At 55.4% G+C, this 15,478-nt stretch overlaps 1 protein-coding gene across 1 annotated transcript in view; it reads right to left on the bottom strand.

Annotated features, from left to right (window-relative positions):
* The window catches only part of SDK1 (sidekick cell adhesion molecule 1), a 157,952-nt gene that overhangs the window by 84,943 nt on the left and 57,531 nt on the right, over window positions 1–15,478 (bottom strand). The window contains exon 12 of the mRNA XM_047089469.1: window positions 13,303–13,401. Coding sequence (XP_046945425.1) covers window positions 13,303–13,401 — 99 coding nt within the window. The remainder of the gene's footprint in view (window positions 1–13,302; window positions 13,402–15,478) is intronic.

Here is a 15,478-nt window from a genome sequence, read left to right as displayed (position 1 = left end):
TGTGTGATCAGCCAGAGATGCCCCTAGCATGAGGCCCCCGACCACGGCTGGCCACAATCGTCAGCACACACGGTGGGGGACAGCACCCCCCCGGCCCTCTTCCCCCGCCATTCACAGGCCTGGTATCTGCAGGGCCTGGAGCTCGGGCCCCCGACTGGCTGTCAAGGCTGCGGCTCTGCCTCCGATGGCGCCTTCTCCTCGCTGTGACAACCAGCTGTCCCCAGCTGCCCCGGTGGCCTCCGGGCTCTGGCCAGGGTGTTCTGCTGGACGCCTGTCCTTTCCCATTCAGTGACCGACAACCCAGAGGGGCCGAGCCCCCCTTGTCCGTGCCCTGCCCCCCCTTTCTCTCCCTCACACACTGTAGGTGGGGAGACTGGGGTTCGGGTGCTGTGGGAGCCCGGTCCCCGTCCTTTTGAGTCTCCTAGGCACCTAGTATCCTGAGGGTGAGGGCACCGTGGTCACTGCAGCCCCCTCATGGGGCTCTCCTGCTGACCTCCTGGCAGCCTTGCCCCTCTGAGCCCTTGCGACGGCCACAACAGGTAGCCTTCGTACGCTCGCTGGGTCACGAAGCAGTACAGCTCAGACCGGGTAAGTGGTCTGCCTGAGGTCACACAGCAAGCGACCAGAGGGGGTGGGACTGGAGCCCTGAGTCTGTCTGGCTCAGCCCACGCTTTCCACTGAGTCGTATACTGTTCCTGTGAATAGAAAACCTCCACCCCAACCTTCTAGCAAAGGGAGAGTCCCCTTGCCAAATCCTGGCTACTCGAGACCGCGCATCCCGAGCGCCGGCAATACATGAGCATGTCTCCAAGGGAAAACAGCGTGCCGTGGCGTGACGAGCACGTGCTCTGGGAGCGCACCTGCCTGGGCTGTGGTCCAGGCCCTGGGAAGTCTGTGCTGTGCGCCTGCGAACCAGTACGGTGCCCCCTCTGGATCTCAGTCTGTTAGGCGACGTGGGGCGGGGCGGGGGTGGGGTGGGCGGGTGCTGTCCAGGTTGCCCTTTGGTGCATGCTGCATACTGAGCCGGGCACGGAGTGGGCACCGAGCGCGTCCCCTCCGTTATCCAACGGCCCCTGCTTCCTGGGCCGGGACTGTGCGTCTAGGGCCTGTGTCTCTGGCTTGCTGCCTTGTGGCTGGAACCCGTCCTCTTGTCTTGGAATTAACATTCATCTAGGAAAACTCCGAGCGTTAAGCTGCCTTTTTTTTTTTTTTTTTTTTAAACGAAGGCATTAAAATGTTATATTGAAACATTTTGTCATTACTCTTCGGGTTGTATTATACTCAACACGGCTCACGAATAACACAGGAGTGCGAGGAAGCACTTTCGAGACAGTCACCTCCCACCCAGGCCCCAGCTGGCAGGTCCCCTGTGCTGGCTCCTCGTGTGTCTTTCCGGTGAGAATCTGAGAGCACGGAGACACGAGCCCTGCCTTGCTAACGAGAGCACACGCGGTAGTGCAGGGCGCATCCGGGCTCCCACCCGGCCTTCCTCGGTGGCACCTCTGTGGTTGGCATGTGCTCTGTCAGAGGTCTGGTCCTTCCGAGGTTTTCTCGTCTGTGGTTCTTCTAATACGCATGCCTGACGGTCACGATTTCCACAAGGTCAGTCCCTGGTTCTTCCTAGACTCACGGACCCCGTGGACGGTGGTGAGGTCAGCACACCTTCCCCTCTGGCCTGTGGGCCACGCGGCGTCTTTTAGTTACGGTACCGCTCTTGTTTCTCTTCTGGTCTTGACCCTCACCCACTGCTATGAAAGTTATGTAAATCAAGGCTCTTACCGCACCTCTAACCTCGGTATGCCCCCCTCTGGCTCTTATGAGTCGCGTTCTCATTTTTATCTTGTCGGGATTTGCAGCGGAACTACGGGTGAACAGCAAATTTAAAGCGGCACGCACGGTAGATCAAAGCTCGGGAGGAAACCAGGCGCCGCTCCAAGGCAGTGCTGCCCGCGCGGGGACACGCTTCGTGTGCAGAGGCTGATGTGAACCTCGCATGAGACCGGGGTCAGCCAGGGGCCTTGGTGACGACCCCTTCTTTCCACCCGACCACTGGAGGAGAGTGTGCGCCCAGCACAAAAAGCACCTGACCGATGTCATTAACGTACGCGTATTCCTAAACTAGAGAGAGAAACTAAGGGAAGAAGGGTATCTTCCAAAGACAAACTGAGCTCGACAGTGAAGCACAGAGGCCACTCTGGCAGAGCCACAGACATTACGCATAAGAACACGATCAAATATGATGTTTTCAAAACCTCCAATATCCCTGCTGGTGATGAAGAGCCACCAGCCCTCCTCGAAGGAACAGAAACTAACTCTGCATTAAAAGCAGGCCTGGGGGCGCCTGGGTGGCGCAGTCGGTTAAGCGTCCGACTTCAGCCAGGTCACGATCTCGCGGTCCACGAGTTCGAGCCCCGCGTCGGGCTCTGGGCTGACGGCTCAGAGCCTGGAGCCTGTTTCAGATTCTGTGTCTCCCTCTGTCTCTGCCCCTCCCCTGTTCATGCTCTGTCTCTCTCTGTCCCAAAAATAAAATAAACGTTGAAAAAAAAAATAAAAAAAAAAAAAATAAAAGCAGGCCTGGGCCCCGTCCAGGTACACACTGGATTTCTGTGTAGGATGAGCTGGACAGCTTTTGTCTTGACGGTGTGAGAACACAGGCCTGCACCTGAGAGAGTAAGGAGTGGACATGACCCTCGCACACGCTCTCCCAGCGTCCGTATGCAGAGCGGGCAGACAACTGGCCACGGACGCACACGTCTTGGGAGACTCCCCAGGCGGCCCGGAGCCCAAGGCTGCCCTCAGCCGCGGCAGCGGCCTTCACTCTGCACGTGACATCTCGGATGTCCGGAGGTCCTGAGCCAGGCTTCAACCCCAACACGACTCCCGGCTCCTCACTTCCAGCCGCTGGAGCAGAGCAGCACAGGTCACTCCCAAGATGCCGTTTCCGCATACTGATTACTTTGGGTTAAAGCTACCCAGGAATAGCCAGTGCGGGAAGGACACTGTGACCCTCCTCTCTCCCCCTGAGAACAGGAAAGAAGTCTCCCACGGGGAAGGTGCCTTCCCCACAGCAGGAGGAAGAGAGGCCCCCTTATCGCGGACGCGGGCAGTCTAGGGCCTAGATGGCCGCATAAATAAATCTTGTTACTTTTTCACTAATTGACTAGCCCAAGCCCAAACCCTGTGGTCTTGTCAATTCTTCACAAATTTATTGTTTCTTTGTCTCAAAGGCATTAAAAACTGCTGCTATGGTCACATTTGAGCCTCTGATCTTTGGGGCTCATACACATATAAAATTAAATTTTTCTCTGTTTCATCTGTCTTTTTAAAGAATTTTTTAATGTTTTATTTGATAATTTTGAGACAGACAGAGACAGAGCACAAGCAGGGGTGGGGCAGAGAGAGAGAGGGAGACATAGAATCCGAGGCAGGCTCCAGGCTCTAAGCTGTCCGCACAGAGCCCGACGTGGGGCTTGAACTCACAGACTGTGAGATCATGACCCGAGTCGAAGTCAGATGCTCAACTGACGGAGCCTCCCAGGGGCCCCTCCTGTTCATCTTCCTTATGTCAATTTAATTCTTGGACGTAGAGCCCAGAAGGGAAGAAGGGAGAAGTCTTCGCCCCTACACTATGAATAAAGAAAACAATTAGCCCCCACTTACTAGAGCCAGTGTATTTCAGGCACAGGACACGTGTCACATCACAGCGGTCAGTGTTACCCCCGGGGGCAGGGAGGGGGCACAGGAGCAGAGGACGGAGCTGGGCCTTCAGCGTTAGAACCACATTCTGCCCGGGAGGCCCTGCTGTTTCTCCTAGCTCCCTGCTCTAAAATGGTATAATTCTGGTGACTGGAAGACAACGGAGACGAATGGAAAACAATCTGGTCACTCTACAGGTCACCTGCAAGGTGACTGTGACAATCTGGTCACCTGCAAGGTGACTGTGAGGGACCGGGGGAAACCGCAAGGCGTTCTGGACAGCGAGAGGCTGACCCCCGTGCCCGGGCAGGGGGGAGGTGATGCCAGCAGAGCGGAGAGGCAGAGACTTCCAGGGCCACGGCTCCTCCAGAGAGGAAGAGTTGCTTCAGAAAGCAGCCAGAAAAACCGGGGTTGTGTGCAAAAGCCCTGAGGTGCCTGCGTCGGGAATGAGGTCAGGGCGGTGCCTCAAGTCCCTGGCAGCAGGGCCTGGGGTCAGAGCGGCCGCGAGGTCCGGGGGGAGCGCGACAACCCACCGGGAGCCGCCCTGGCCCGGCCGCAGGTCGGCAGGTGACACGAGGACCAGGACTCTCCGGATGTCACGTTCCATGGGCGGCGGTGGGCACAGAGCTGGCTAAGCAGGGCAGATGCCAGAGGGACGCCCGGGGGCTCTGTGCACACAAGACACTGTCTATTCCAGGGGTGCCGCAGCCTGAGTCCTGAGGGGCCCGGTCGGCTCCAGCCTGGCCTGGAGCGAAGAACTTTTTCGGGAGGCGAGCCCAGGAAACACGGGGAGCGGACGGCAAGCACGAGGAGGCAGTCGCCTTGCGGGTCCCCAAGGCTCTGCCTAATGGGAGGCGTGGAGAGGGCTGCTGCGTGGTCCCCCCGACTCCCAGCGGTCACGGGCTGAGGGCTGCTGGCGGGCAAGTCCCCCCCAGAGGACCGGTCCCAGGGCAGAGGGTGCAGCCCGGCGGGGCCCCCGGCAGCTAAGGCCTGGGCAGCTGGCTGGCTGCGGGTGGGAGAGCCTAGGCTCTGAGGGCCGACCACGCCCAAGGCATCTGCGACAAGGCGACCCTGCCGCCCAGAGATCACTGATCTCAGGGACCGCTTCTGGCCATCATCCTTCTATGCATAGGGACTTGAAACAGAACTGATTTTTCTCCAAATGCAGGCTTTTTGTGTCTCCTCGCCACATCCCAAAAGCCTCATTTCTTTTTTTCCCTTCAGAAACTCAAGCTTTAGTGGCTGCGTAATATTCCCCCGTGTGGGCCGGCCGCTGGAGGTGCTACCAGGACTGACTGGGACGGGGGGTGTCCGTGGCGGGACCGCCCTGGGCTCCTCTGCCGCTGAAGCACGGAGGCGACGATGCCCCCCTTCCCACCGCCATGGCGACGACTCTGGCGCATCGCGTGCGAACCGCAAGGCACAGCGTTGCCACCCGTGTGCAACTGCAGGGCATGTGGGCTGGTCTGTCTGTCTGGGACCCAGCTCCTACGCGAGCCACTGGGGAAAACCCCCAGCCCGCGGGTTACATCCGTCCTTTCCCGTTATTCGCCCTGAAACTGGGCTCATGCCCTCTCGTCCCCGTTCTGTGGCCTGGTGAACTGAAGATTGACACCTGTGTCTTACGCTGTAGTGTCCTGAAAACGTCCTAGACTCAAGGGACACTAGAAGAGAGCCTTCTGTGCAGAAACGGCGAGAGGAAGCGGCTGAGCATCCGTTCTTGCGTTTGCGGAGAATAACGAGCTAGAGTGCTGCGGGATGAGAGCTTTCGGTGGGAAAGGCTTGTTCTGTAATTACAGCTGCAGCGAGGTCAGAAACATCAGTGTGTTGAGTGTCACCGTGCAAGGGCAGAAGGCTGCGGTGGGTGTGAGGAAAAGAACAGAGGAGCCGGATCAGTAGCAGGAGTGAAACGCGGCCCGAGCAAAGTCTGATTTTTAAAGTGCTGGGTGAAAAAGAATACAGGCATCCAGAGGGGCAAGGCCAAGTACGAGCCACACTGATCCAAGGCTAAGATGAAAACCGCAGCGTGAGAGACGCCTGGGCGGTCTCTGATTATGCTCAGAAGGCGGAGAAAACAACGTGCATCTAGAAAATCACAATCAGAAGAGGGCGTGTGCCTCACGCTCCAGACAAGTTCTAGAAGCATCAGCTGCGCGAGACGCAAGAGGAGGTTCTAAGATGCTGCTGTCGCTGGGAGCCTCCTGGGGGATCTCAGCCGCCTCGCTCGGACGGGGTGACTGCAGGCTGACACCCAGAGCCCCCTGCGGGACTTGCGTGTCACGTGGCTGGTGGTCACAGGCTTCCCGGGCAAGCGAAAGGGACCAGTCTGAGAGTCGCCTGCTCAGTGACACATCCCTGGGCCCCGGGAGGCACCCTGCCCAGAGGCCGCATGGCTTGTTGGTTTTACGGCTTATCCGTGAGGGCTGGGGGCAGACAAATGCAGCCGTGGATCAAAACTATGTATTTGCAAACATGGATTATGCTCACTGGCGCTCCTCTCAGCAGAGCCCTCGCACACCCTTCTGTACTAAGCTGAAGGTAAATGTTAGGCCCTCGGTCGGCAGGTGGAGGTGGGGGAGGCCGCCGGGGTGCCTGGTGGGGGGGGCAGACCCCGTGGGTTTAAAGAGCACACGCGTCACGTTGGCTTCATGGCATTTAAGGGAGCGCGGAACAAGCGAGGGAGGGTGGCCGTGCCCAGGGTGGCTCTCGCCGCATCCCCTGAAGGCAGGCTCTAAATGCTAAAAGCTCTCCATGGTAAAATATTTACGCAAATAAGCAAGCATTTTTCCCTGTAGGCGCCCGGTGGTGTTTCGTGCCGTTAATCTTTTTTGGAAATGCAAGAACACGTTTTGCTACAGATTACAAGAGCACGGGCTGCCGAGGAGGCTCTGTAGTCGGAGGGCCGCGCCACCCGAGCGTGAGCATTGATTCAAGGTCTCTGGGAGCCGGGCCTGCAGAAAGCCGTTTCCCTTTCTCTCCCTTCAACACCAAGCCGGACCTTTAGGAACTGTTTTCTCATCTTCCCTACAGCACCTGCAAGTTGGTGCGCTAGCTGTAATGATATCCAAGTGACGGGTTGCCCAGACAACATTTGTTACCGTTGAGCTGAAGGCCATTCTGACGGAAGAGGCTTGAATGTGGTGTTTTTCTGCACGAAGGGGGGACGAGGCACCGCCTGGCCGTTCGTCCGCTTTGCCGCGGTTGGGATGCTCAAAGCATTTAAACACGACCCTCTCCTTACCTGGACTTTTGTGACCGTTAGTGACCCCCAGGGCCTCGGGGGGTCACAATGCCGACTTCTGAATGTACTTTAGGAACACCGTATAGCCTGACTCCAACCTGCCTTTCCTGATTCCTCTCCCTGTCTTGTCAGCACGAGACCTCTGTTCCACCCCCAACCAGGGCAGAGGAGAGCAATGATGCGCCTCCCGCTGGCGAGCACCAGGTAGATGCTGGTGCTGGGGGATGACTTGGGTGACTGGAAGACACCCTCTGGTCCAGGAGACATGATGAAATACCGAACAGCCACGCGTTCGAGCTGACATTCGTCGGGTGTTTACTACAGGGCAGGCGCTGTCCTAAGTTCTTCACGCACAACTCACTCAACGCTACGAGGGTGAGTGCTATTCCCATTTGAGGGATGGGGGCACTGAGGCACAGACAGGCTCAGGAACGTGTGCAAGCTTACCCACGCTGCCACTCGGACTGTCCGGAGCACAGTGCTTACAACACAGGGGAGAGTAAAGCAAGCAGCCCGTGATCCCCGAGTTTATGGCGCAGAACGCAGCCGGCTGGGGAAGCAGGGGAGGGTGAGTCATGCCCGCCTGGGGCTGTCTCAGAAGCTTCCTGAAAACAGTTGGCTGAGTCAGATCCCGAGAGACCGTGTTGGTTCGTGTTGCTGTTCGGCCTTTCCTCTCGCTGGGTCTTGCCCTCTGCGGCCTGAAGAGGCCGAGCCCCGTCAACCCTCCCACGTGTCCCGGTCCTGCCACCACGTCCCCGGTGGACGGGGGACCAGGGAGCGCTTCCTGAGCACATTTCACAGGACACGCCTGCAAGTCCTGGTTGGGAGGAGTCCTGCCACTCGGAGTGAGGGACAGACGGAGAGACAGAAGCCCTGGGGAGGGCCAGGTGAACGCCGACCCCACGTGACAGCGGGGGCCACGTGACAGCACCGGCTTCACCCACCACGGAAACGGCAGACGACTGACTGGAAGACGCACACGTTTGCGGTCTGTGAACGTCCCTGTGCCCAAAGTTAAACGAGCAAGTGTGTGGCAGATAATATTGTCAACGATCGTGCTGGCTGGTATTTACTGGGTTAAGTTGTCTGACCCCGTGTCGTTGCACTAACACAGCAGGGCCAGGCCTCCGAGCCAGACCGGACTTCAGGGTCTGGGCTCTCGCTCGGCCATTTGGTACTTCAATGCGGCCCAAGTGTCAGGCACGGAAAAGCCAGTGAGGAGAGGGTTAATCCCCAAGAGAAAAATGGTCAAAGGGGGTGTTAGGGGCTGAATGGCAATCCCCCCAAATTCTTAGGTTACAGTTCTAACCCTGAGCACGTCCAACATGACTGTATTTGAGGACAGGGTCTTTATTTTATTTTATTTTATTTTATTTTTGAGGACAAGGTCTTTAAAGAGAAGATTAAGGTAAAATGAGGTCACTAGGGTGGGCCCTGATCTGGAGTGACAGGTGCCTCTACAAGAAGGGGTCAGGCGGACGACGAGGTGAGGACACCAGGAGGAGACGCCATCTGCACGCCCAGGAGAGAGGCCCCAGGACCTGCTGGCCCTGCCCAATGCCTGGGTCTCTCACTTCCAGCCCCCAGAGTTGACAGAAAATAGACTTCTGTTGTTCTGTGGCTCTCGATGGGAGCCCCAGCAAACTAGTACAGAACATAAGCTGGGAATTCCCAAAAGGAATAAAAAAAAAAAACCCTGACGGCTAATAAACTGTGAAAATGACCCCCATATAAATTTTACATTTTAGCTATTAAACTGGCCAATATATAGAAACGTTAAAGTAGATGTTGGTGAGGGTGGAGTGACACGGGAGCCTGTGTGAGGGGCACTGACGAACGGTGCTTCTGGACGGAGTGTGAAGTACAGGTGAAGAACCTTAGAGATGTTCTAGCACCTTCTCCAGGTCATTCTGCTTCTGGCCTGTACCCTCGGAGATCATCGGAAACGCTGTGGAAATTGACCTCTAAAGACGTCACTTGCACCTATTGTTTACAATTGCTCAATTTGGGAGAAGGTCCGTGTTTTTAAAAGTTTCAATTGCAACGTATCTGCACGTAAACATTACGTCATCTGAATGAGCGTGTTCTCGCTGCGGACCCCCCAACGGTACTGGAGTATATAGTGTCTGCTTCCGGCAGTGTGGTCAACCTGATGTCCCAAAGAACCTTCCTGCGAGGACAAATTGATAAACATGACGTCAAGAAAAGAAAACCTTCTAAGTGCGTGGCTGAACCAGCAAGCGAGAAGGAGAAATTACAGAGATGGAAAAGGAAATGCCCAGACCCGCAAGGATGGGCACGCACATCTGGCATTGAGGAAGCCATTGGGGAAACCCAACGTAAAACCACGACATGCCACGATGTGAAGTCTTCCAGAATGGCAAAACATTTAGACTCTGAGGCTGTCGAGCGTTGGCACGGATGTGTATGGCGGTGGGGGTGCTGGTGGGGGTACAGACTGGTGTCACTACCTAGGAGAATGGTCTGGCGTCATGGGCGTCACCGTGCAGAGCTTGGGAGGTGCAAACTCTGTGGCCCAGCGAGGCCGTTCCCGGGGGGTGCCCCGGGGAACACTCCCGCGCACGCGCCAGGAGGGGAGCACCAGGCACCCGTGTGTTGCAGACACGCTGGGGGCACTGCGACCGTCCCGGCCGGGGGATGGCCGGGCAAGCTGCTGTGCGCGCACGTGGACAGCCAGTGTATTTGTGACGTGGGAAGAAGAGAGCAAGGTTGCAGAAAAACCTGTCATCGGAGTTTGTATGAAATCTAAAGACATGCACAACTAGTATTAGATTTTTAGGCTTAACTTCAGCTCTGGGGAAATCACGTGGGAAACCACCGGGGAGATAAACACAAAATCCCAGAGGGGGCCTGGCGGGCTCGCCATCTCACACTGGGCAGCAGGGATGCGTGTTAGTTTACTGCCGTCACGACGTAAACGCGCTAGAACAAAGAGGTTCCTGTGTAAGCGTGAACTATTTCATAATAAAAATATCAGAACAGCGACCGGAGGAAACAAAGATACTCACATTGTTTCGGGGTGGTGGAATTGTGGGTGATTCTCATTTCTTCCTGTTCCTTTTTAAAATTTTCTGTTTTTTTTTTTTTTTAAGTTTATAGGGAATGTGCCATTTTTGTTTTTGAGTTGTCCTTTTTTGTCATGAATATTTCAAGCATACAGAAAATACTGGAAATGCTACAGAGCGGACACTCATACATTCATCACACCAACTGAACACATATTGAGGTTTTTGCTAAATTGGACTGTTTGTTTTCATATTAGACGGGAGATGAGGCAGAAAGAGTTGAAGCCGTCCAGCGGCCCTACTGGATATTCTTCCTCAGCGTAATCCCCGTCACAGCTCAGGGTATGTCCCTGCCCACGTGTTCACACCTTCCTGTACGCGTGTACCCGTAAATGATGGAAAATAACGTTTACACAGTTTCTGAAGGTGCAGGAATGTTCTCAGGCTGCACATATCCTCCCGCGACTTCTTTTTTCCCTGAACAAATGTTTCTGAGGCTCACTTGTATTGACTTGGGTAATTTCATTCATCATTTTAACTGCTACCGTGTTTTCTGCTGGGTGAATATCCCAAAATATACCTTTTTATGGTCTTACTGATGGACACTCGGGTGTTTGGTTCTTGGTTTCCCCTGTTATTCAAAGCGATATTCAAAGCCAGGAATGTCCCCGACCGTTTCTCCTTGGGTCCCGGTGTGAGACGTCCTCCAGGGTTTAAGACCTGATGGGCTCCCGGGAGGTAGAGCGCAGATGTGTTCACCTCGCCAAGACGTTCCCAGATTCTTCTCCAGAGAGGCTGTGCCGGTTCACATTCCAAACAATTGCACGTGAGTGTGTCTGCTTCCCCACATCTCTGCCTCGCCTGGGTGGTACCACACTTTCTATGGCTCTCCATCTGAATAATGTAAGATTCTATTCCGTCATGGTCTGAATTCCCCTTTTCCAAGTGCTCTTTCAATCAGAGGAACAGATGTTAGAGAGACCCTTAAAAATAAGTGACAAGATTTTACTTTAGGACGGCGAGACTCATGCGATTGTGGTCGGTGCAGGAAGGCAGGGACGGGCGTGGAGAGAACGTGCAGGTACAGGTGACATCGAATGTGACGGTAAAGGCAGAGAAGGGGCAGGGGTCTTCCCTGGCAGAGGACCAGTAAGCACAGGGGGCTGGTGCTGGCGGAGGCCAGAACCTCCGCAAAGAGGAGCCCGGATGAGCAGTTCAAAGCCACGGCTACAAAATCAGAGCGCGGGTCTGTCTGCGCTAAGAGAGAAACACACATGAAACGCTTACTGGCCTCCCTTCCATCTCCCGTGGGGTCCTCCTGTCAGAATGATTCTTATCAGTCCACGATGGCTACAGCGAGTGCGGAGGTGGGCGCAGAATTAGCACCCGCCTTGGGACTGGAGCACGGGCGGAGGGCAGAGCCGAGGGGGGCTGCCAGGCCCAGGGCCGTGGGGCCTCCCTCCCCCAGCAGGCAGGGGAGGCTCTGCTTCTTGGAGACTCCGGGTACTGTGACAGGTCGGAATTCACACTTTGTGCTCCAGACATGTTTCCCGTCTCACAGCAGGCTGGGGACGTCCCCTGGGTAATCGGATACAGTCCATCCAGAAGAGGCAGCAGTCTGGGCCCTGCGTGGAGGGCTCCAGAAAGCCTCTGCCGTAGCCTACGCCCTGCACACCACCCTCCACCCCAGGTCTGGAGCTCCAGGCGCAGGGCCCAGCAGGTGTCTGAGATCCCGTCTCGTCCGGACAGGATCCGAAACACATACTTCAACAGGGGCTTCTTCGTCTGCTCATTGTGATTTGAATAGCAAGAACCTATAGTTCCCAAGGTCACCCAATTCAGAAATACCGTGCTCATAGCAAGACGCCCCATCTAGTGACTCCAGGCACCGCACAAGGAAGGAGGGCCACAGCCTTTGTGCAGGCGACTGAGGTACGCCCCAGGCCCCCTCTCCATGAAACAAGAACTCAATAAATATCTGCCTCTCCCTTTAGTTATTACCTAAAAGACAAATCTGATTATGTCACTTTGCTGCTCCCAAGTCCTTGGGTGACTCCCTACTGGCCTCAGCACACATGAAAAAAAAAAGTTTTTTAATGAAGTGAACCCTTCTTTGAACCAAATCTTAGAATCCTAATGTCAGAAGCAGATAGGCGTGGTGAATTTTGCTACCTGTCTGTAAGCTCAGGTTTCTGATCTGACCACCCAGCACAGAAACTGACACATTTGGGGGTCTGCCCCACGTTGGGATTAGGGACGCACCCGATCAGAGGGCTGGCCCGGGTCTGGAGAACATACTGTGCCTTTTGATGCCTGATTTCACGCATCAAGGCCTAGGAGCACCCCCTGCCTGGTGCAGCGGGCCATCCCCAGCAGTCCCCGGCCCGGCCCACATCTCCAGGCCTGGGTCTGTCTACACAACCAGAGGCACAAGACATTCCGTCTGGCTGAGTGCATGACCCTCTTCCCTTCCTCCAGGGCTCCGGAAGCCACTTCTTTGCAAGATCCAGTTCCAAAGCGGCCTTCCGTCCACCGAGAGCCCCTCGCCCTGGGGAAGACGTGCTTTGGGGCATTTCTCGAATCTGTGTCCCATCACCTATCATGTTGCACTGCATTTGGGCCTCTCCCCGGTGCTGCCCTGGGCACCTCACATCTCGAGGACGGGCGTATCTTATTCACTCCATACTGCCCACCACGGACACGACGCCAGGCATATAGGAGGCCCTTAATTCGTCATGGCGAGAACGTGAATAAATAAAGGGACTGATGATTTTTTTAAAAATACAACTTGCTGCCTTGGGGGAACAAGGAAAAATTAAGGCTTTTCATCAATGTTATCAGAGTTGCCCCGCTAAAAGTTAAAAGCAAACAAATTTCCGGGTGACGAGGGCACACACAATTCACTCTGGAAACTTCTTCAAAGGATTAGGCGCAAGCCCTGCAGCAGGGGATGTCTCCTGGAACTTGGGAGCAAAGGCCAGGCCTCTGGCTCCCGTGAAAAATGAGCCTGTTGTATCCCAAACACACATGGAAACAGCCTCGTGGCTTCGGAGCTGAAGGAAAGGCCAATTACACACGGTACCGTTGTGAACCGCGAACGAAAGGAAGAGGTTCTGGGTGAACAACGTGGAAATTCCCACCTGCAAGGAAACCTCAGCGCTCAGCTCACAGAGCAGCCGAGGGTCCCACGTTTCTCAGCGTGGAAAACGCGCGGCCACGGCGGGCAGGACTTTGTCTTTTTCCCCCAACCTCTTTGATGTGTAAAAAAACCAGATGAAATCAATCCAACTGCTGTTTCCCTCCGAGCTACGACCTGGTACGTCGCGGCCGCTCCCTCACCCAGGATGATGCCGTTGGGCTCCTCCGGCGGCTGCCACACGATCCGCACGGACGTGAGTCTCACTTCAGGAAACACGAGCCTCACGGGTGGGCCTGGGGCTGGAGGGAAGAAGGGAGACCGTGAGCCAGGTGCCGCTACGGTGCTACGTGGGTACGTGGCGAGGTTGTGTGCGACTCTGTGGGCCAGCACGGCGGCTCTGATCACGGACGGGACGCTCTGAGTCTACGACTGACTTTTGCAAACTAGCTCGCTCTGCGTGGCCCCCTAATGGTTCTGAGAAAACAGCTCATTTTGAATCCAGCTCATCTGCTTTCCAAGTTCCGGAAGAAGTGGTCACAAACCGTGCTGGGCGTCCCCTGAGCGTAAGACCTGCTCCCAGCAGGTCAAGCTGAGGGTCGAGGTTTTGCCAGTCTGGCCCGAATCCCGTCTGGGGCTCGACACCCGCTAGCAGGGGCTGGATAAACCAGGTGGCCTCAAGTTCCTCCCAACTGACAAAGTAACATGCTGACAAACACTGATTTTTCTCTTACGCACACCACCCCCTCCTGCACCGTCCTAGAAAACGAAGAGTTGAGGCTCACAAGCACATGTAATTCTTCGGTGCATCATGACTGTGGTGCCATTTAGTAACAGGGTCATAGCCCGCGTAAGATACATTTACTTAAACGGAGAGGCGAGGAAGTGCGTGGCCTGTACCAGAACTTCTGGTTGGAACTTAACTGATTGATTCCCAGGTAAGAGGCCACGGGCACAGAACTATCGATACAACAGGATGATGTGTGTTACAGTCACGCGGGGCTGTGGGGTTCTGCCTCTGGCTATGAAGCTGAGAAGAGCATTTAAGATTTTAAACCTGTGTTCAAAAATTTTTTTTATTGTTTATTTTTGAGAGAGAGAGAGAGAGACAGTGGGGGAGGGGCAGAGAGAGAGGGGGACACAGAATCCGAACAGGCTCCAGGCTCTGAGCTGTCAGCACAGGGCCCGACGCGGGGCTCGAACTTACTAGCTGAGCCCAAGTCGGACGCTTAACCAAATGCGCTACCCAGGCGTCCCTAAACTTGTGTTTAAATAAACCTGTGTTTGGGGCGCCTGGGTGGCGCAGTCGGTTAAGCGTCCGACTTCAGCCAGGTCACGATCTCGCGGTCCGGGAGTTCGAGCCCCGCGTCGGGCTCTGGGCTGACGGCTCAGAGCCTGGAGCCTGTTTCCGATTCTGTGTCTCCCTCTCTCTCTGCCCCTCCCCCGTTCATGCTCTGTCTCTCTCTGTCGCAAAAATAAATAAACGTTGAAAAAAAAAATTTATAAAAAATAAAAAAAAAATAAACCTGTGTTTGGGAACACCTGGGCAGCTCAGTCGGTTAAGAATCCGACCCTTGATTTGGGCTCAGGTCATGATCTCACAGTTTGGGGGTTCGATCTCTGCATCGGGCTCTGTGCCAACAGCTCAGCCTGGAGCCTGCTTGGGATTCTCTCTCTGTCTCTCTCTGCCCCGCCCTAGCTTGTGCTTCCCCCCCCCCACCAAAATAAATAAATAAGCTTAAAAAACATTAAAAAAAATGAACCTATGTTTGGCAAAATAAACATAAGAAGGAGGCTAAGGGCTCACACGCCAGGGCCAATTCATACATATGCAAATTCTGACGTCAGCCTTGGTGGCACGGACCCCCTGTGCTGTCCCCAAGGCAGGTCACATAGATCACACTGAAATGAGGGGGTAGAAAACATGCTTAAATTCCGACTCTGAGAGAAGGAGAATCATTCCTTGACTTCCAACCTATACTCTCGCAAGCAGCGCCTGTAACTGACCGAGTTGTGAGGCCCATTTTCTCACACGCCCCTTTTACTTTTCGTCTCTGTGACTCGGGACGCCCTGGCTTCTCCTGTCACGCCCCAGCCCCCCAAGACTCCGCGTCCAGGATGGGTGAGCATGACAGTGAGCCGAGCTCCTTCCTGTCGTCAGCTGGAGCCCGATGCCCGCCCTGTCCCCCTGCAGGACAGGAGGCCTCCGGCTCAGCAGCCCGAGCGCCGTGGGGGCTCATTTAATGACGTCAGCAGACACGTGGATGAAAACCTACAGCTGGTCCAATTCCGTGAGAAGCTTCTGATCCCTGAGGTGAGTTTTGGGGGGGGGGAGGAGATTGGTGTCTTCCCCCAGAACACCCTCCCCCGCCGAACATT

Source organism: Lynx rufus, unplaced genomic scaffold (genome assembly GCF_022079265.1).
Source record: "Lynx rufus isolate CCGP_SWC_20201006 ecotype Redwood Valley unplaced genomic scaffold, mLynRuf1.p SCAF_27, whole genome shotgun sequence".
Lineage (NCBI taxonomy): Eukaryota > Metazoa > Chordata > Mammalia > Carnivora > Felidae > Lynx > Lynx rufus.
The sequence above is the reverse complement of the archived record's forward strand: the minus strand, read 5'-3'. Positions and strand labels throughout refer to the sequence as shown.